Below are 21,099 nucleotides of genomic sequence, written 5' to 3'. Positions count from 1 at the left end.
CCTGGGTTTCACTGCACGCAGCCTCGACTCGGAGGCGAGCCTGCCAGCACAGAGCTAGGTTAGGGATGGCTAATGGTGCGCGCAGGGACCGCCGCCCTCCTTGCACTCTCCCCAGGAGCCCCCCTCTCCCCTCCCCCGTGGGAGCAGGGGGAGGGGATCCCATGACGTCATGGAACTGCTGGAGGATTTAGCTCAGGAACCGCCGGGGGGGGGGGGGGGGGGTGGCTGTGTTCCATATAAGCCTCCTGTGTACTTCTCTCCACGGCTCCATGTTTCCAAATCCAGCACGGCAGCTTTCCACCTTTCCGGAGCCCTAAGCAGCCCAGGGGTTCTGAAAGAAAGCAGTGCATGGTGTCTAGGCCAAGAAGTGTGGAGAATAGGCATGCAGGTATGGTCTGGCAAGCCTCCCACTAGCATGAGTTGGGCCAAAAGGCCATTAAAATGCTTCCAGCAAGGCCTTAGATAGTGGGAGAATGATTTCAGGCTTAAAAATGCCTCATAGCACAGGTATTATTATTATTAACAGTAATAACAGTGCAGACAATTGTGGAATGCTACCGCCTTCCAGAGACCAATCAAACCCTTTAAGTAGATGCGATTTCCCTACCCCCACCCCATCTTACAGATGACAGATTAAAGCTGGAAGAGTGAAGGAACCAACGAGAATCCAGGATCCTACAGCTGGCAAGTGACAGAGCCAAGATTTAAACCCATCTCTGTCTCCAAGCTCAGGCATGCTCCTTCCAAGACAAGGCAGTGCCTCTCAGTTTTCAAATAGGTGCATTCCGAAGGTGGGGGCATCTATAGCCAGCAGTCCCCAAGCTTCCCCCCACCTCCTCCACTCTCCCCAGTCCACCTACGACTCAGTGAGATAGTGGGGGAGGGGACATCCTATCATAAAGCAAAGTGAGGACTGTTTGCGCTTCCAGGGAGGTTAAAGGCTTACCAAGTTAATAACTAACACTCTTGAGCTTGTTAGGACTAGAGGCGGAGGGGATAGGGCACCCTTAAAACGGCAGTAGGGAAGAAAGGGGACATTGTGGAATACTAGGTGCCAATGACTGGGCTGTGCAACTAGTTTACTTAAAAAAGGAAACACAAAGCTGGCACAGAGGCAAGATATAATACTGATACCAACACTGGCGTGCTGGGCACTGCTCTCAGTACTCTATAAGACAGAGCAGTGGTGGGAGATTTCGGTTATTCAAGCAGCTGCACGTTTAATTTTACGGTAAGTCTAGCGTCAGCGAAAGTCCCACGTTGCTGCGCTGACTTTCATCTCCAAAGTAGGATCTGGCATCTGACTTGCCTAGGTTTGCAACTGAGCTCTGCAAGCCTGTAGAGTGGAAGCTGTGTAGCCTTACACCAGCACCCTAACCTCTCTGAGACTGTCACTTGGAGGTAGCAATAGTACCTCCCTCATGGTGTTCATGTAAGCATCCCAAGAGAGTGTAAGCTCAGGACCAGTACCGTGCAGAAGGGAGCTCTCATCAGATAGCTGCTAATAATATTATTATTACTTGTAGAAGGGAGGAGGGATTTTGGCCAACATTGATTAAATTGAGCTCATGCCGAAGTAACTACAACCGAAAGAAAGAGTGACTGAGTGGTCTAGGAAGTGATAAGGGTGCAAAAATTTCAGTGCTGGGCACTGGGTTGAACAAAGATAATTTCAGAGAGTTTGGTGAAAAGTCTGACCCAGTGGGATTCTAGCCCAAATCCCTAAATAAGAATATGTGTTTAAAGGACAAAAGGATGAAAGACATCCCAAAGTAAATTTCTTAACAGTTCATTAATTCTTTCAGGAAGAAAACAGCAACAAGTTTTTGATTAAAAAAAAAGGAATCACTATGACAGCAACAAGGAGGTCTGGGTTGAGTCCATGCTTTTGGAGGGTTGTACACATACTCATAGGGGCTTCCCTGATGGCTCAGCGGTAAAGAATCTGCCTGCTATGCAGGAGACACGAGTTTGATCTCTGGGTGGAGAAGATGCCCTGGAGAAGGGAATGGCAGTCTATTCCAGTATTCTTGCCTGGGAAATCCCATGAACAGAGGAGCCTGCCAGGCTACAGTCCATGGGTCACAAAAGTAGGACATGACTTAGTGACTAAACCACCACCATCAAACATACTCAGATAAGGTGTGAGTATGTACCCAAGTATGAATATACAAAGGCAACTCCGACCTGTGATCCTGGCTTTGGGCAAGCTGAAGGCCAAGCAGAATCTTAGACAGTGTTTGAAGCAAAAAAGAACATGGAAAGTATACCTCATTAGGATTTTGCCATTCCAAGAGAGCTTTTTTATCTTTTCCAGAGGGAGAAAGAATAGCTTTAACAAAAAAAATTGAAGAACGGATGATAAAAGTGGGTATCAGAGCCCAAGGTTGATCAATAGAGAACTGCTGACCTTGAAAAACATACACATTTAAATCGAAGTTGCTGGACAAACCTATATAGATGTCGTTTGATGACCACTTTGACAAATCTACAAAGCAGAGTAGGTTCCAGCCAATGAGAGGCAAACAGACAAATGTCCCAGTTTTTTTAAAATTAGGGATACATTCTGGAAGGCACAGACTGACAAACTTTATCCCACCCCTGGGAAAATTCTGGAGTCAAGTATTAACCAAGTATTTGTTGCCCTTTACAGACGTTAATGGCTTTATATGAGTTCTCTTATTCCTTTTCTGATGGAGGTCGTAAGGTGGTCATTTAGGAAATGTTATTTGATCTCAGCACAATATCTTATGTTTCAGTGGAAAGAGCACAAATTTGAGGTCTGCAGACCGGGATACTAGCCTAGCTTCACAATTATGAGTTGGGTGACCTTAACCTCTCTGGCCTCATTGATGGAAGATAGGACGTGTTCTTTTAGGTCCCTGTCATCTCTAAGTTCCATGATTCCACACTGCAATGAAAAGTGGGCTAGGTGATGGTCATACACAGAGAATGCATCCCTAAAAAGGCAGCCATACCCCAAGGACCGTTTAACGTACAATATCTGGTATGTTAAACTGACCAAGGAAAGGGCTTGTTCCCTGTTTTGCCCATTTATACATGTATTAAAGACAGTCTCCAAATGATAGGAGAGCGATGGCATACGGTCACAGAATGAAGATTTAATATAAACTAGATGGACTGGAGGAGGCTTGGGCTGAAAACCAGATGAAATAAGTATAAAACCCTATGTCTAAGTTATTTAAAAATACCTGTATGAGTTCAGGATGAAGAAGAGCAGGCTGAGAAGTAGATGATGGAATAAGGAACTGAGTGCCTGAGATGACTTCCCATTCAAGGTGAAGTGATTCAGCCATCATCTAGCTGCTCACAAAAGAGCTAACGCAACTTTGATCGTACTTGACAATAAGGATAATGGTCATGGCGGACATATTGAGCCCGTACACGGGCTCCCCACATTCTCATTTCTGGGGCATGATAGCATTGGAGGATTCCAGCCCCAGGAAGTACTGATGCCTTTGCCACCTGTGCCATCAGATCCTGCCATTGGTGGTGTTTTCAGTGCCAGGACCTTATAGAGTAGGAGAGTAACAAACCATAGTGTGTATGGATCAGGGCAAGTCTGTAGGAGGGGCCAGAAGGTTGAGACCACTCACCCAGAGAAGGCACAACTAGATGGTGGTGTGAGAGGGAGGAGAGAGAAAGGAGTGGGTAATACTGAGGCTCCAACTGCCTGCCATCAATCCATGTACTTCTATTTGTAAGTTGTGCGACTTGGGCAAGTTACTTAGCCACCTCTGAGTCCTGGTTTCCCCAAATGTAAAATGAGGGTAATCTTAGTAACTAATTTATAAGATTATTATGAAGGTAATAACTGAGATGTGTATAAAAGCTTACTGGTCAATGGCAACATTTTAGTCATGTGCACAGTGATGAAGTGTACATATCATCATGTACCTGGTGGGCGCTCCCATGGAGGAGGAAGGAGGCTCATTCTGACTTCAGAAGGGAGAAAAGGACCAATGGGTGGAAGCAAGAAGGAACAGAAGCATGTTCAACATTAAGACCTGTCAAATAATCAGAACTTCCTAATAAAGAAAGGAATTCCTGGTCACCAGAGAAGCCTACTCTATTCCATTTTGTAGCTGGAGAAACAAGTCATGGGGATGACAAGATACCATAAATTAGGAGCTGCAAAGAAATCAGGATGCCCGGATGAATGGCAACAAGCCCTACCTTGGCATTCCTCCTCTTTTGAGAAATCTCTGTAAGTTTTGATTTGTAGGTAACCTCAAAGAGAGATTTTTGTTGCATGCTTCTAATTTTTTTCCTGCCTCATAATAAGCAAGATAAATAGGGCTTTGTAGTCCAGTTCCCCAACTTTGAATCCATGCTCTGTTATTTATCAACTGTGCAATCTTGGACAACTTAGCTTACCTCTCTGGGTAGTGTTTTATTCTGTAAATGAAGTAAACTACCTCCAGTTCTGAGGAACAAGGATCAGAGCTAATATATGTCTTGCTGTGTTGCTGAGCATTACGCCGAGGTAGGCTGACTTCTATTAGATACCTGAGACAAACAGATTCAAGCCTTCTGGCCTTTTGTACCTGGCGGGATGCGGGTGATGGAGACTGGATAAAGAAACTCTGCTACATCAGCAAGCACATATGCCAAAATTGCACTTAAGATAGAGATACAGGAGACAGAAGAAGTCTGAAAGCCGGCCAAATCTTAAAGTCTTATACTTCTCACAAGAGGGATTAAATAAGAAAGGGTAAAATGAAACTTTCCTGTCATTTGTTGAGAATCTGCTGTGTTCGAATCTGGACTCCATGTTCCACCATATCTTCACAGTGGTGCAGAAGGGACAGGATTGATGATAATGAAGTTGGACTGGAGCACAGTTTGCAGTTGTCTTCTGAACCAGCCCTTCTAGATCTATAGATCAGTGGTCCCCAACATTTTTGGCACCAAGGACTGGTTTGGTGGAAGACAGTCTTTCCACAGAGGGAGGAGTGGCTTTAAGATGATTCAAGCATATTGCATTCATCGGACACTTTATTTCTGTTATTACATCAGCTCCACCTCAGATCATTAGGCATTAGATCCCAGATGTTGGGGACCCCTGCTAGAGATGGTTTCTGAAGGTTTGTACTGTACCCCCAGAGTTGACAAGGAATCACCACCCTCATCTCACTGCAGTGGATAAAGCATTAGACCTGAGCAACTTTAGCCACGATTCAGCTTCTGACAGAGACTGGCTGGTGGCTAAGGGCCTGTCACATTCTTGATGAGAGCCCCCACCACACTCACCACACCTGAGTTGGGATACAATGAGGACACTAACAGATGACCTTTCTTCTCTGTCCCCCAGTGTGACGGGGTTGGGGTGGACCTGAGCAGCATCTTCCTCGAAGGCATTGCTATTCTCAACATTCCCAGCATGTATGGTGGCACCAATCTCTGGGGAGAAACCAAGAAGAACCGGGCTGTGATCCGGGAAAGCAGGAAGGTCGTCACTGACCCCAAGGAACTGAAATTCTGTGTCCAAGGTAAGCCAGGCATGAGAAAAATCGTGCTAGGTCAGTGCCTCAGTGGGAGCCATTTTCAGTGGGTCTGTCAGCAAACTGTGTTAGGATCTACAGCAGGCTCGAGAAGGTTCTGCAGCCTTACAAGAACCCAGCAATACACTGACTCATCCCTGGTGCGTCATCATTTATAACCTAATTGAGAAGAGAAAATATACAGTAAGGGATCCCTAAATGGCAGTCAGTAATCAAACCTTGCGTTTGAAACTCCATGAGGTTAGAAGCCAAATGCTACTTGTGTCAGGATTACCAGTCCTTTAGTAACTAAATCCAGTAGTCAATTCTCAACCTGGATCTTGCTTCATCTGTCAGCAGCATTTGACCCACCTTCCTGATTTCCCTCCTTCCCACTGGTTACTTCTCGTTAGTCTCTTTTGCTGATTCCTTGTTTTCTCTTTAACCTCTTGATGCTGGAGGGCCCCTAGGAAGGGTCCTCAACCCTCTCCTCTCTCTGTCTGCTCTCACTCCCTTGATGACCTCATTGAGTAGTGAGACTTTATTTAAGTACCACGTGAGGGCGAGTGACTCAGCAAGTCCAAAACTGAACTCCAGCGTCCCTCCCCCAAACCTTCTCCACCCACAGCCTTCTCCATCTCAGTTGACGATAACTCCAACCTGCCCATTGCTTAAGCCAAAACACTTGGCAGCATCCTCGATTCCCTTTTATCTCACATTTCATATCCAAGCCATCAGAAAATCTGTTAGCTCTACTTTTTAAAAACATCTAAGATTCACCCACTTCTCACCACTGCGTTCCTACCACCTTGGTCTGAGCCACCATCCTCTGTCCCCTGGGTTCCTGCACATCCTCCCAGCTGAATTCCCTGCTTTGTACCCCCACCCTCTACAGTCTGTTCTCACCACCTCATCAGAATGCCCATGGGCAAATATGTCTGACTGTGCCACTCTTCTCAAAATTCTGCAGTGGCTAAGATTAAAAGCTAAAGGTCTTTACGTGGCCTAGAGAACCGTAAATGGTTTGGCCTCTCATTAGGTCTAGACATCTTCTTCTTTTACTCCCCCACACTCCCTCTGCCTCTGCCACCCTGGCACCTTTAACATGGCAGGCCGCTTTCATGAGCTGACTCTTCTTTTTGCCTGGAACAACTTGGTAGTGTGCCTTAGAAGCCATCAGGTAGACCATCCTACCCACCAGGATACAGAACGCAGGTCTCTGAGAATGCCCCTAAAATTACTTTCAGCCCTACGCCTTACCAGCCATTTCCACGAACGCAGCGAATGAGACTTAAAGTTCCTGGCATCTCTGACTCCTCTGTGGATTGGACAAACAGGCCTCACTCATCCCCAGGGATCCCAAGTGGACTCAGTGACCTGGGGCTGGGGGAGAAGCCATATGTGAGGAGGGCTGTGGCAAAGACCCCCCAGTGAGGAGGCAGGAGAATGGATTCAGATCCAAGTGCTGGCATTCACCTACTTCTTGGCACCTCGGGTTTCTTTTCTATAAACCCTACATCTGATGTAGAAGTTTTGATAACTGAATGGATGGGACTGACCATTGGTTTCTAAACCACACCTGTCTATAGAAAATGAAGTCCTGGGCCCCAGCCCAGATCTCCCTAATCAATCTCTGGGTTGGTTCCTGGGAATCTGGACCTCCCCAGACAATCTGATGGGCTGCCAGGTTTGCGAAACATTGACATAGACAAGTATCCCGGAATCGGAGCCTGGGTTCTTTGATGTCCGAGGCTGTTAGTCCTAAGACTGGATGCAACCCCACCAGTAGGAGGAAACAAAACTTGGCTGACCATCCAAGAAAGTGGTTACTGGCTTATTTCAGACCTACTTGTTAGACAGTCAGATTGTTATATTCCAAGGTCATCAAGGCGTCACCGTCACACCTGTTCTTTTTAAGAGAGAACTAGGGATTTTTTTTTTCTCTGCTGCCCTCTTAAGTCCCCTTTCCTTCACACAGTAAACTTTTCAATTTGTATAAATTATTAAACTGAGTAATGTGTTCCTCCTTCCTCCCTTGGCAGGGGAAGTTGTGGGTACTAGCAGAGGGTGGGGGAAGCACTGGAGGTTGTAGAAAGTTCCTGCAGACTTTCCCACCCTCGTGCTTTCATCCCAGCCCCCACTCTGGCATCTCAGCAGAACAGAGTCAGGGCAGGATCCCACCACCCATATCAGGCAGGGACTTGGGGACACCGTTGCTGAGGGTGTGTTCTGGTTAGAACTCAAGGACAACTGTCAGTTCCTTACATGTCTTACCATTTATCTTCCCCTTCTTCAAGCAATAATAATGTCTGCTGATCGCTCATGACCATCATGTACAGGAACTCTCTTCCTCAAATCCCCCTTTCTCACCCCAAGAATATGCTTTCAGAGCTAAAAATGAAGCTACTTCCTGTTCTTTAGATGAGGACTTGAGCTGATCAGAGCAGAGGCTAAGGAGAGAGCCTTGGCTTCTTAGCTTTGCAGAGAACCAACCAACAGTGAGCTCACTTAAAGGGCCATAATCTCCTTTAAGATGAGATGTTAATGAGGAAAAGCTAAAGAGGTGACCCATTTTAGTGGAAAAGCATTGGCCTGGTAGTCAAGAATTCTGGGTTCTTGTGCAGGTTCCCATAGCACACAGGTTCCTTACAGAGCTGCAGAATTATGGCATGGCCAGGTTTTGATCTAATGGATTCCTTGAACAGAATTATATGGCAGGTTTGTTTCTTCAGTGTGTTTTGTCTCACAGCTTACAGGCCAGTGGCTGAGAAGGTAGGGATCTCTCTCCCTGCATGTTCATCATTTGTTGGGATTTGTTACTCTTTGGCAATTTTACTGGGCTTGAGGGTCAGGGAAGAGACAGGAGAAATTAGTGGGAGGGAAGGGGTTTATCATAGGAAATGTTAAAGGAAATGACGACAAAAAAGGTTACTGTCAGATCTCATCATGGGTCAGTCTTTCTTCTAGGAAAAGCAATCCAAAAAAGATCAGTCAGGATTAACATGGAGACTTCCCTAGTGGTCCAGTGGTTAAGATTTTATGTTTCCAGTGCAGGGGTTTCAGGTTTGATCCCTGGTCGGGGAACTAAGATCACACATGCCAGGCAGTGTGGCCCACCAAAAAATGTTTTTTAATTAAAAAAAAAAAAAAGATTAGCATGGAATGAGTTCTATACAACCATTGGCTGATTAGAAAGCAAGAAGTGGTCCTGGGAAAAGCACCAAGCTTGAAGTTGAATGACCTGGGTTTAAATTTAGGCTTTATACTTTATAATCTTATAAACCTTGGAAAGTCACCCAACCTTTCTGAGTCTCAGCTTCCTCATCTGTAAAAATTGGTATAATAACATCTAGCTTGTTATCATGATGGATGTCAGAGTACCTGGAACATAGTATAACCTCAAGCTGTAAGAAAATTTTCCCCTCACCTTTAATGCTGCTTTATATTGGTGCTAAAGCCAAATTTCTGATTTTGAAGTTCTTATCTCTAGCCTTGCCGCCTACCCACACTGTCACTAAGAAACAGCAGAGATCCTGCCAAACTCCAGCAGCCCCTTTGCCCTAGCACATTAAAGTCATACTATCAATTGTACCCACAGCATCTTTTCTAGACCTTTCAAGGATGGAGGCTAGATGATTTTAATTTTTGTATCCCCAGTGCCTGACCCAATGTAGTTAGTCAAAACAAACAAACAAAAAAATAGTTGTTGAATAATTGAGCAGTCCACAGCATTCATTCTTTTTAGTTTTTGTAATACCAATAAGAATAGTGACAGATAGTATTTTGTAGTCAGTTTTGCATATATTGACTTAAGTCCTAACCAGAAACCCATGAGTAAGGGTATACCCACTGCCCACCATGTCACTGTTTCATAGTTGGGAAAAACAGAGGCCCAGAGAACTGGCAGGACTTACACAATTTATGTCTACTGGTTGCAGCAGAGCCAAGTCCATGATTCCTGGCCTGGCCCCAAGTGGTTAGTGTCCACCTAGAACATTTATTTGAGAACCTACTTTGTGTACTGCACAAGCCAGACCCTCAGGAAACAGGAAGTATTTATGATCCAGTCCAAACAAACACTTGGTTGAAATTCTGCTCCTCCTACAAGACCTACCCCAAGGGCCATCTGCTTCCTGGAGCCTATAGTGGTACCTCTGGAAGTGAATCTGGCCTCTGAATTCCTAGAGCACTTAATTTTGCCTTCTGTCTTGACAGTGCACTGGTTATGGGTAGCCTTTTCTCATAGGCATGTGTATCCTCATCATATCTTTCTCTTGCCATTACCTGGAAAATAGGGAGCATGTGTTCTTCACCTTTGTGTCCTCTTCAAAGACCAACATCCTACCTGACCCATTTCTACAGAAATGCTTATCAGAAGGAGGGAGAGAGAGAGAAAGGAATCTTGCCTTTGGTCTATGAGCACAGTGGGCAGTAGATTCTGGAGCTGGACAGGAACACACCCTCAGTGAAAAATGTTGGAGAAAAAAATATCTTATAAACTGTTCAATGCAGCTATTTGTGTAACTGAGAATTTCATTTTACGAAACCATTAGAAATGCACTTGGTAAGTAAGATATGCCTGAAAAAGTGAAAGTGAAGTCACTCAGTCGTGTCCAACTCTTTGCAACCCCATGGTCTGTAGCCCACCAGACTCCTCCATCCATGGGATTTTCCAAGCAAGAATACTGGAATGGGTTGCCATTTCCTTCTCCAGGGGATCTTCCCGACCCATAGCCTAGAGGACTTATAGCTGAGAGTCAGTGTAGAGTAAGAGCCTAACCATTTAACTAGAGGTTGAAAGACCCAGGCCTCCCCACCTCCAGCCGTGTGACAGTGGTTGAGTCATTGAACCTCTCCAAGCCTCCATGTCAACCCTTGCAAAATGGAACCTGTTATAATCTCTCTCCCTCAGCATAGCCACCTTGTTTTGAGGGTTAAATGAAATCGTCCACTTAGAACACTTATCAGAAATGCCTGGAGCATGGTAAGCACTTGATCAATAGTGGTCAGAAGAATTAAGTGATAAGTATTTAGTATGTAAGAAAATGACCAAATTTAGAATTTCACTCTCTTGATCTCTGCTTCAGGAATTTGGTCTAGAGCAACCCATAACTCTAACAAGGGTTACTTGTTGGCACCGTGCCTAATGTGTTTGACTGTTGCTGCCAGTGTGGGGGTTCCACCTGAGCAGGCTGTCTGCTGAAACAAGATAAGGGGAACAGCACCAAATCTTAAAGCACCAAGGGTGTGCACAGCACAAGATTACATCAGTCCCCATCAGGCTAGAGGCTAGGGAGTAAAGCCCTGGAAGCTCTGCCACTGCTTCTCTCTGGCAGCACTCTGGATGTGAATGCGGAGACTTTTACACATGTTCTCAGACTCTTCTCTGGAGCTTCATATCTGTCCCCATCCAGCCTTCAGTCTGGAGCCAGTAGCAGCCTTAAGGCTAAGTCAGCCGCACCTGGCCCCTCTGGTTATTCGATATTAAGGTCACCTTCCCCTCAGTGATTTCTTAGTCAATCCCATTTGAACTGCCACCAGAGTGTCCTAGACGAGTTTCTAAGTAGTGAGAGCATAAATCTGCCCGGAGTCTCATTAGGTAATAACTTTTGCAATTCCTGGTAAAGACAGGGAGACAGACACCGTTGGTAGGATATACAGTTTGAGTCAGTTTCCCAGCAGCAGGGACAGGGTTTCTGTCATTTATTCAACACACACCTACGAAGCACCGACCAAATGCCAGGCACAGTGACGAGCAAAACCAGGCCTGATGTCTGCAGCCATTAGGGAGTGCGGGAGCCAGGCCTCAGTAAAATAGTCCCACTGATGGGCGTATAATTAGAATCTGTCATAAGTGCTAAGAAGGAGGATGATGGCTACCCAGTACGCCAGTTGACCAGCCGGGTGTGGCTACAGATATGCCTCACTAGTCTGGTACTCAAACCAACTAGCAGGCACTCACATAGGCAGCCTCCTGGAAAAAGCATTTAGTCATCAAATGTGCCTCCCAGATGCCCAGGTCTTGCCTGGGAAGAGGAAAACCCGCCGCCTCACAGTCAGTTGACACCACTATGCAGGCACAGGTAGTTCAGTCTGCCCATAGATCTGTGCCCGCATAGATCTTCACTAGTTGTATGGGTCACACCCTGAATCCCAAAACAAGGGAAAGGGACCCCAACCAGACATCATATCCACCATCCCAGGTTGGGAGCCACAGTTCAGTGAGATAACAGGATAATCGTGAGCACATGAGTTCATTGCTTCTCGGGGCTCCCTCTTCCTTTGTATGAAACTAGAACAGAAAGTGGCCAGTTGGGTTCAAGAGCTGTCCAGGGCTGTAGGTTCCCAATTTTCGTATTTGGTGGAGACCTGACCAGAAAGACAGTCATAGTGAGCAATCACCAGCCTCTTACCACTCGTTCAAGTTGAAAAATAGAAATATTCCTAAAAAGCATGCATTTTGCAGAGGTCTCTCTAGCCAAGGTCTCACCTCGGGGCTGAGACAGAGTGACCCCCTAAGAGCCTGGGGATACTTAGATGTGCACTGGGATGTCCCTCAGTGCTGGGAAGTAACCATGGCAACATACTAGTCATTCCTTGTGACAGTGGCAGGCCTACAGAGTGACCCTGCTCTGCTTTCCACAGAAAATCAGCTTTGTCACTCAGTCCTTCAGGCACCCACATTGGCATCAACAAACCCCAAGGCATTCTCTTCCCCCTCTTTACACATCTTCCCTCCTCTCCTATAGCCCACTACCCACCCCTATGTTCCCTGCCTTGTTGATAGCATCACGTCCCCAAGGTAGGGACCCAGAGTCAAGCACTTCCCCTATGGTGACTCATGAAACTGTCCTGTAATAATTAACTCAGATGGTGTCTCTCCCACCCAACTGTGAGCTCACAGTTCTAGATGTCATAGTTCCTTCTACATGCCTATGCCTGGCATGGTCTCTGAGACCTCGAAAGAGCTAATTAACATTGGTTGACCAGAAGCTCCCAGGGTCAGGAGCACCTGGAGTGGTAAGATAGGGAATTGTGTTTGATGGGATGGAACATGTGTGTGTGTGTGATGCTCGTGAGCGGTGTTCCAGGGCCCCCGTGCTGGCATCAGCCCGTACAGGAGGCCAGGAGTTCCCCTCCCATCCTTACTGGTCCTTTCTCCGAGCACCTGTGTATTCCCAGCTGCCTCTATGTTACACAGTCCCTCTGCTCCTGTCAAGGCTGCCTGCTGGACTCTGCGGGTTATCCAGGTGTGTTTTCACAGCTTCCAAATAAAAGCCACACAGCCTGATTCTCAGATGCCCGTAGAAGCTATAATATTTCCTATGTAGTATTGAAATCCGAGAATCACAGGTCTCTTTAGAAATTTAGAGGTCCTTTCCTCTAGATAAGGAGAGTGAGAACCAGCAAGATGAAGTGGCTGGCTTGACCAAACCTGGATTGAAATGCCAGTCTTTTAGTTCACACAGGCCTGCTCTCTGTGCACTAGAGCAGAGGTTGGCAAATTTCTCCCATAAAGGACCACATAGTAACTATTAAAATAGTTAGGCCTTGTGGGCCATACCATCTCAGGTACAACGGCTTTCCTCCAACCACTTAGCATGAAAGTGGTCATAGACAACACACAGGCAAATGGGCATGGCTGGGTTCCAGTCCAACTTTATTTACACAAACAAGCATCAGGCTGGGTCTGGCCCTCCAGCTGTGGTTTGCCCAGCCCTGCACTGGGACCTCGTGTGGTCCACAGCCAGCATCAAAGGCATCACCTGAGAGTGTCAGAATATAGGCCAGACCTCCTGAAGCCAAATCTGCCCGTCAGCAAGATCCCCTGGTGGTGTATGCTTGCTCCAGATTGAGAAGTACTGCACTGGTGGGGCTGGCTGCCCCTGCTGAGAATGCCAAAAAGAAATTTCCAGATTAGAAAAAGTGAGGCCCAGGGAGGTTAATTGACCCGTCCAGGGTGACACAAGTTGGTGGACCTGGGACTGGAGCCCAAGTTGTAGTCTTTCAAACATAGAATTGCTTCTACACACACCAGAGAACCCATCCCATCCTCCCCATTTCTGCCTGTCCCTGACCCAACCCACATTTACTAGAAATTCTAGTGAAGCAATTCCTCATTCTTTCCCAGTTGACTTGTGAATCAAGAGAACTCTGCCTCTAGCTGTGTCTCCTCCCACCCACTCCCTGCCAAGACTGGGAGGGGCAGGGGAGGCAGAATTGGGCCTCCAGAGGCTGTTCCCCTTCTGCAGAGGGAAACTTGCTCACACAGGTTCAAGTTGGAGTTAAACTCCAACTGAATTCCTGCCTTTGGAGATTTGCTGCTCAAAATAGAACGAAAGAACCTTTCATTTTTCACTTGCAGAAGAAAATTCTAGACCGGCTCTCTGGCAGGCCTAGACATTGTAGATTTTTCCCTCTTCTGCTTGCCCCATCTTGACCCACATACCAGCTTCTGTTCCCCTGTAGCAGCTTTAATACCTGGCAGCTCCTAAGACCCAACCCACAGCAAGACTCCATGCTGGCCACACGCTTTGCATAACCTATGCTTCTTGATCTGTGTCTAAGGCATGTGAGAAGTGCTTTATCTTCTTAATTAATCAATAAAAATGTATTGGGCTGTTATTTACTGAGCACATATTTACAGGCCAAGCTGTTGCCTATTTAATTTCTTAATCCATTTAATGGCTGAGGCTAATGAGGTTAAGTGACTGTCCCAAGAATGAAGACAATACCCAATAGAACCAGATGCCAACCTGCCTTCAAGTACTGAATGCTCCAGATGCTGTAGAGGGTGTCAGCATGAAGATGTGGACCTGACCTCCAATACTTCCCAATCTCATGTTAAAAATACATATAGAACCACCAAGTTACCACTGGCATGATAGGCCAGAACAGTATCATTGGAGTGGGGGTGGGTAAGAATAGGAGGGACATTCCTTAGGAACTCAGTCCCCAGCTGCCCAGAACTGTGCCAGGGACCTTGGAGGCAATCAATAAATATTTGATGAAGGACTGAATGAATGAACAAAGTAGAATGTATATATGCCAATACTTCAAGCTGGAATGGATTTGAAAAGTTGGAATGAGAAAAGAGGCACATGGGCTAGGGCATTACCACCTAGAAATAGCAAAGGGAAGACTGGTAAAAGCCTTTGAGTAATGTGCCTTTGAGTATGTGATCCTTTGACTAACAGGAAGAGATGAAGCATTCTAAGCCAGGAGCAATAGAATGACAAAGCAGCACACAGTATGTATTGGAAGAAAGGGAAAGGAACTGGCAGCAAGAGGTCCAGTTAGGAGGCTGGTGCAGAGTACAGGCTCACAGGTCTAAGGCCTTGAATGAGAGTCAGTGGCACAAGAGGAAGAATGGATAAAAGTCAGCAGGAATTGGGAGACAAACAAAGGGAACACTACCCAACGGAGTCCCAGCTTCCTCTGCCCACAAGCTCAGCCTTCTCCTGTCTGCCTCCACTTCAGAGCCCTCCCCACTCCCAGTGGCTGCTGTTGGTAGAATGGATGTCTTAAGCAGGGCCCTGTGTCTTCCACCTGCAGCCAGCACCCACTTCTTCCCATTTTCAGGACAGTTCATCCAACACTTGTTAAATACCTACTTGAAATTAGCACTCAATGCTGCTAGAAATATTTTGCATTCATCATCTCATTTTAATCCCTTACAGCATCCCTGAGAGACACTTTATAATTAGAAAAATGAGGCCCAGGGAGATTAATTGACCTGTCCAAGGCCACACTAATTGGTGAATCTGGGACTAGAGCCACGTCCAAGTATACCAAACCTGGCATTCTTTCCTCCCATGCCACAATACCCTCCCCCACCACCTGCATTTCTGGTTGGTCTAGGGCTTCCCTGGTCACTCAGAGGTTAAAATGTCTGCCTGCAATGCGGGAGACCTGGGTTCGATCCCTGGGTCGGGAAGATCCCCTGGAGAAGGAAATGGCAACACACTCCAGTATTCTTGCCTGGAGAATCCCATGGACGGAGGAGCCTGGTAGGCTGCAGTCCATGGGGTCGCAAAGAGTCGGACACGACTGAGCCGCTTCACTTTCACTTGACCCAACAACCAGAGAGTCACAACTCTCCTCTAGCTTTGCTCTTCTGGGTATGTGCGTCCCTCTGAGCTGTGATTAGTTCAGTAGGTGTCGTTCTCTGTAATGTACCTCGTGTGTGTCATGCCTGAGACTCGGGCTTGAGTTGAACTGGAAAATCTCACCACTGACTGATGTATTCTATTACAGACACTGAATGTGGAGTTGAAGCTTCTTGAGCTCAGTAGGCATAGTAATGCCAGGTCACACACCAATTGGGATTTCAGCTTCGGCATTCCGTTTAACAAGACTGTGTTGCCAAGAAATCTCCCCCCCAAGAGCAGCCAGGGAGAGGCTTACCCCACTACACGCCCCGTCCCCTGCCCTCAGACACTCCAGCCTGCCGAGACATTTGGTCTCTGCTTTGCATCCTTTATTTAGAAGCTTGTTTTTTATGTCAGACAGGCCTTGGTTTGAATTCCAGCTTTACCATATGCCAGCTCTGTGACATTAGGTGAGTTTTTCAACCTCTCTGAGCCTCAAGATTTTTTTTTTTTTTTTATGTTGGGATAGTAGTTTCTACCCAACAGAGTTGCCACAAGGATTAAAAACAGTAATGTTTATAAAGCTCTAGGCCTGCTTTAGAGTCTGTACCCAGTACTGGTCCTTTTCTTCCTGTTGTCATTGGAAGCACCAGCTCAAGATTCCTATAGTTCCACCGCCTCCCAAGCCTTAAAAGACATTCTCACTCTTGGTCTTTCTTGCCGCCATGATGTCAGACCCTCACCTCAGAGCCACTTGGGGAGACCCTTTCTTCTGGAGAAATCTCCCACCACACAACGACTCCACCAGCATGCTGCCCTCCCCTTCTGAAGCACCTGCCCTGAGGCATGGAGGGGATAAGAAGCCCCCTCCCCCAATGTGCAGAGCCTTCACCAGAGCCCAGCCAAACCAGAGAGGGGAACGCCACACAGAATGGAGGCCCTGTCCCTCCCTCCTCCCTCCCTGTCCCACCGCACAGACAGGCTTTTAGGAACCAGTGACAAAGGCCATTGTGAGTCCACACTCGCTCGTCCTCTTGTCTCCGTGTAGAGCTGCACAGAACGTTCTGTCTTATGCACAGTGTGAGAAATGGCAAGGCCTGCGGCCAGCCAGGCAGAAACCCCAGCCTCCACCTGTTAGAAGAGCTCAAACTAACACTCAGGATAGAATGCCCTTGCCCCTGATCAAGGGAACAGAGGCCCAGAGGAGAAAAGTGACTGGCCCAAGGTCACACAACTAGACCCCCAGAGCAGAGGCAGAAACCCAGCCCTGCCTGCGGGGCCAACACATCTCCTCTCCCTTCCACCTTGCAGCCCTTCTGCTCCTTGGAAAGCAGTGGCTCTGGGAGGCTTTTCCCTCCCGTTTCCATCTGGGTTATCCGCAGTCCAAGACCATTCAATACCCTCTGGCCACTTTTACGCCCTGATGGTGCTTTACGGACCGCTGGGAGTGGAAGACAGCTGCCAGCCAGTGTGACGAGGGCATCAAGGAAATGCCCATCAGGAGGGGTGCCTGGCTGGACCAGGAGTGACAGAGCCATGACTGAAAGGCTCCGCACCGCATTGCTCAGCCCAGAAACAAGGGACAGTCACCTGGACCGTTGTGAAATTGTATCTCACACATACACGTGCATATGCACAGGGGAGGGACAGGAACTAAGACACTCATTTACAAGTAAAAACCTCCCTGTCTTAAAGTAAAAGAAGTTGAAAAGGGGATGCTTCTCTTGCCAGAAGGACAGTCACCCTAAAATCTCAAGGTCACAGTATTTCTGCGCCTCCCTCCCTCAGCACCTTCTCCTCCTTTTCATACCCTCCCACCTCCTCCTCCGCCATCTCTTCTTCCCCCTCCCTTCTCCTCCTCTGACTCCCCTCCTCCCCCTCCATCTCCTCCTCCTGCACTGTCTTTCTCTGGGTTACATTAATTACCATCTGCAAAAGGCCACACACTTACTATGTAGCAAAGGCAGTTTCCTGAGAACATCCATTTCTAAAGAACCTAAAATCACAGGAATGGGCCCCTGTTTTTTGAGGGCAATCTTCATGCTCTCTGTGCAGGCCCTGGATGGCATCACCTCTAAACCTTACAGCAATCCTGCCAGAGTGCTTATTAGATCTATATTTTCCTGATAAAAAGACTTGGAGGAGCTAAGTGACTTGTCCCAAAGTAATAGAACTAGTGAGTGCCAAGTCTGTCTAAAGTCCTTGCTCTGTGCGTCACACTTTGGCCCAATGGCATGTTCTTCACACTGGGTTTACAGAAGGCCAGGGGGTGACATGACATACTGTCACTCAGTCGTGTCCGACTCTTATGACTCCATGGACTGTAGCCCACCAGGCTCTTCTGTCCATGGGATTCTCCAGGCAAGAATACCCAAGTGGGTTGCCATTCCCTTCTCTAGGCCAAGGGGTGAGCCCCTTACCTATTCCATTTGCCAGCATGGGGCCCGTCTTCCTTTATGCCAGGTCTGACTTAGAATCTCTAGGGAAAGCACAGGTCACAGATTACCCTTCAGATAAATTGTGATTGGGATACCTGAGGCCTGGTGCTGTGAAAGACAAAGGGGGAACATGGAAGGTAACTGACAGCCTTCTTTACTTACTCACCTTCGCGTGCCCAGGGAAGTCCCAAAGTCCCCTCCATCTCCGTCTCCCCACCCCCAGCCCATTTTCAGGCCGCCATGCTTCAAAGCCAGCTTTGAAGCTCTCTAGCTGGGAGCAGCCTCTCATCTTCACAGACCAGACCCAGTGGGCAGCTTAGGTGGGCTGGTCCATGCCCAGCTCTGTGGGACTCAGTGTTCCTGAGCTTCCCAGGGTGTGTGGCCTATCTCCACGGAAATTTGGTGGCAGGAGGGGAGCCCAAGGTGACCCCTGACACAGTCTTGGCGGGTCGAGCTTGCCAGCTACCACTCACCTTCTAGACGGTGGGGGCTGAACCACAAGGCAGGTTCATCCCTTCTTTCTGAGAAGAGTGAGAAGATGGCACACCCGCCCTCCCCCTGCGCATCGGCTTCTCAGTAACCCGTGATAAGGGACATTTCTAGTTGCTGTTTTACTGCACACCCTTCACATTCTTTCTTTCTCTAGTCTTCAAAAGAACCCACAATGAAGGTTTTATTATTGTCCCTCTTATGGGCAGGGACATCGTGGGGGGAATTTTGTTCATATGTTGAAGCCCCAATTCCCAGTACCCTGGAACGTGGCTGTATTCGGAGATAGTTGTATTTGGAGGTGATTCAGTTTAAATGGGCAGTTAGGGCCCTATTTCCGTCTGATTGGTGTCCTTATAAGAAGAGGACATTTGGGCACAGAGAGAGGCCCTGGGGGTGCACAGAGGAAGGGCCATGTGAAGAGGCAGCCGGGGGTGGGGGCTGGCCATCTGTAAATCAAGGACAGGGGCTTCAGAAGAAGCCAACCTTGCAAGGTGCAAGGTGTAACTTGACCTTGACCTTCCAGCCTCCAGAACCATGAAAGAATAGATGTGTGTTGTTTAAGCCATTCAGCCTGTGGCACCCCAAGCGAAAGAACAGACTCAGAAAACAAACACCCTGCCTGTATGGACACAGCCATCAAGCTGTTAGCCCCAAACTCAAGAACTTGTGCAGAGTGTCTCAGCCTTCTTCCTTTATCCTGTGACTCCATATTTGTCTGTCAGAGGCCAGGTATGTAGTAGTGACACATTTTTGCATTTTGAATTAATCAGACACACAGACCTGTCAGTCAGAGCTTCAGATCAGCATCAGCTGATGAATGTTACCCACTGAATTGATCCGTGTCCATCCTTACTTTGGGCTGGAATCCTAACACCTCAGTCAACCTGTGCTGCTGTAACCTACATAAGGGGGCCGAGCCCACAAGTTTTATTACATCACACAGCCACCATAGGGTATGGGCAGCCTTCCTCACCACTGGGATGGGATGTTTCAGAAACTCTCTGGGTGCCATCACATACTCAGAGTTTCAACACCTCCATTGAGGGTTGCTTAATTCCCAGGGTGGTCCATGGCAATCCTTAGACCTTCGTGCTGATGGAAGGGGGAAGTGGTTTGGCAGTGAGATTGACAGTAGCAAGGCATCCTGCTAAGCCTTGCTAGATCTCCCATGCTTCTCTAGGGCCCCACAGGCAAGGAGCCCAAATCATGACACTCACATATCCCTCACATCTTAAAGGACTGAATTTTCATTAGTGTGAACCAGCAGCCAAGATGAGAATGAACATAAAAATTATTCACCAAAGAAGAGAGGTGAAAACCAGACTGGGTCATCGCTGTATGCAGATTAAATGGGTTAATGCATGGAGAGCATGTTACCGTTTCCATCTAGGCAAGTTGTTTTATCATTATTATTAATCATCATCATTTTCCTCTTTCAGGCTAAACTTGTCAAAGTCTTTGGCACCAAAACATGTCTCTTATTCAATTTATTCAACAAGCACTTAATGGGGGCCTTCTGTATGCCGAGGCCTGGGCAGGTTGCTAAGGATTCAAAGATAAAATGAGAATATTATCTCCCAGCCTTCATCTCTCAGTGGGGTTGGGAGAGTGATGTGTACAGAGACAGGTGTCGTTGGGTGAGATCCAACGAGGAGAGGGAAACACAGGAGAGGGAAAAATGCATGCTGCCTGGGGTAATGCAGGAGGGTGAGTGTGTGTTCTCCAGGCAGAGGCATTTCTGTGCTGGGAACAGGGACAGATAGAGAGTGACCTCGCATGCCTCACTGAGAACTAAGACGTTGTCCCTTGGGCTTCCAGAGAGTTTGAAGAGGGAAGACGTGCCCCTTAAATATGAGCACTCTGCTAGCATCTGCCTGTCAGTACTGAGCTCCAGCCCCTCCTCCCACCTGTGGGCAGGTCTTTAGAAAAGCAAACTGGGACTGTTGAGATGGAAGAAGTGGGAAAAGGAGCAGTCAGGGAAGAGTTTAAAGGAGGAAAAACAGCTGGAGCAGGACTCCCAGTTCAGCTAAAGCTCAACTGGAATTATGGCATTTGTGTGGACGTGTGAAACCATGAGGAACCCTGCAGATTGTTAAATGTGTTTTATCCTGAATATGTGGACTTATCCTGAATGTGTTTATCCTTATGTGTTTTATCCTGAATGTGTGGACTTTTGTACACAGCTCTGAGGTAGACAGAATTGGGAGTTGGGAGGGTGGATGTGACATAAAGGAAAGCAAAATTGATAATATTTTTGGAGCTCACTCTGTGCCAGGCGCTTTCCCATACACCCCTGCCATTCAATCTCATAACCACTCTTTGAGGTCAGTAGTATTATTCCTAACTTCTCCTTTTCAGAGTGAGGAATCTGTGGATCAAAGCAGTCAGGAAGTAACTTGTTTACATTTTTCTTCACGCCAACTCCTGCGTATGTTTGGGGCAGTTTTATTGCCTGAGGCTCAAGTCCTCCAACTTGAGTGTGCCTCAGACTCTTCCAGAGGGCTTGTTAGAACACAGACCGCCCGGCCCAGCCCCTTGAGTTTCTGATTTGGTTGGTCTGGGTGAGGCCTGAGG

The 21,099-nt window shown here is 47.3% G+C and overlaps 1 protein-coding gene across 3 annotated transcripts in view; it reads left to right on the top strand.

Annotated features, from left to right (window-relative positions):
* DGKG (diacylglycerol kinase gamma) overlaps window positions 1-21,099 on the top strand; it is a 218,151-nt gene that overhangs the window by 170,238 nt on the left and 26,814 nt on the right. For all 3 annotated transcript variants that reach the window (XM_043874877.1, XM_043874876.1, XM_043874875.1), the window contains one exon: window positions 5,336-5,513. In XM_043874877.1, coding sequence (XP_043730812.1) covers window positions 5,336-5,513 — 178 coding nt within the window. The remainder of the gene's footprint in view (window positions 1-5,335; window positions 5,514-21,099) is intronic.

Source organism: Cervus elaphus, chromosome 19, assembly GCF_910594005.1.
Source record: "Cervus elaphus chromosome 19, mCerEla1.1, whole genome shotgun sequence".
Taxonomy (NCBI): Eukaryota; Metazoa; Chordata; class Mammalia; order Artiodactyla; family Cervidae; genus Cervus; species Cervus elaphus.
This window is presented reverse-complemented; position numbering and strand designations above follow the sequence as displayed.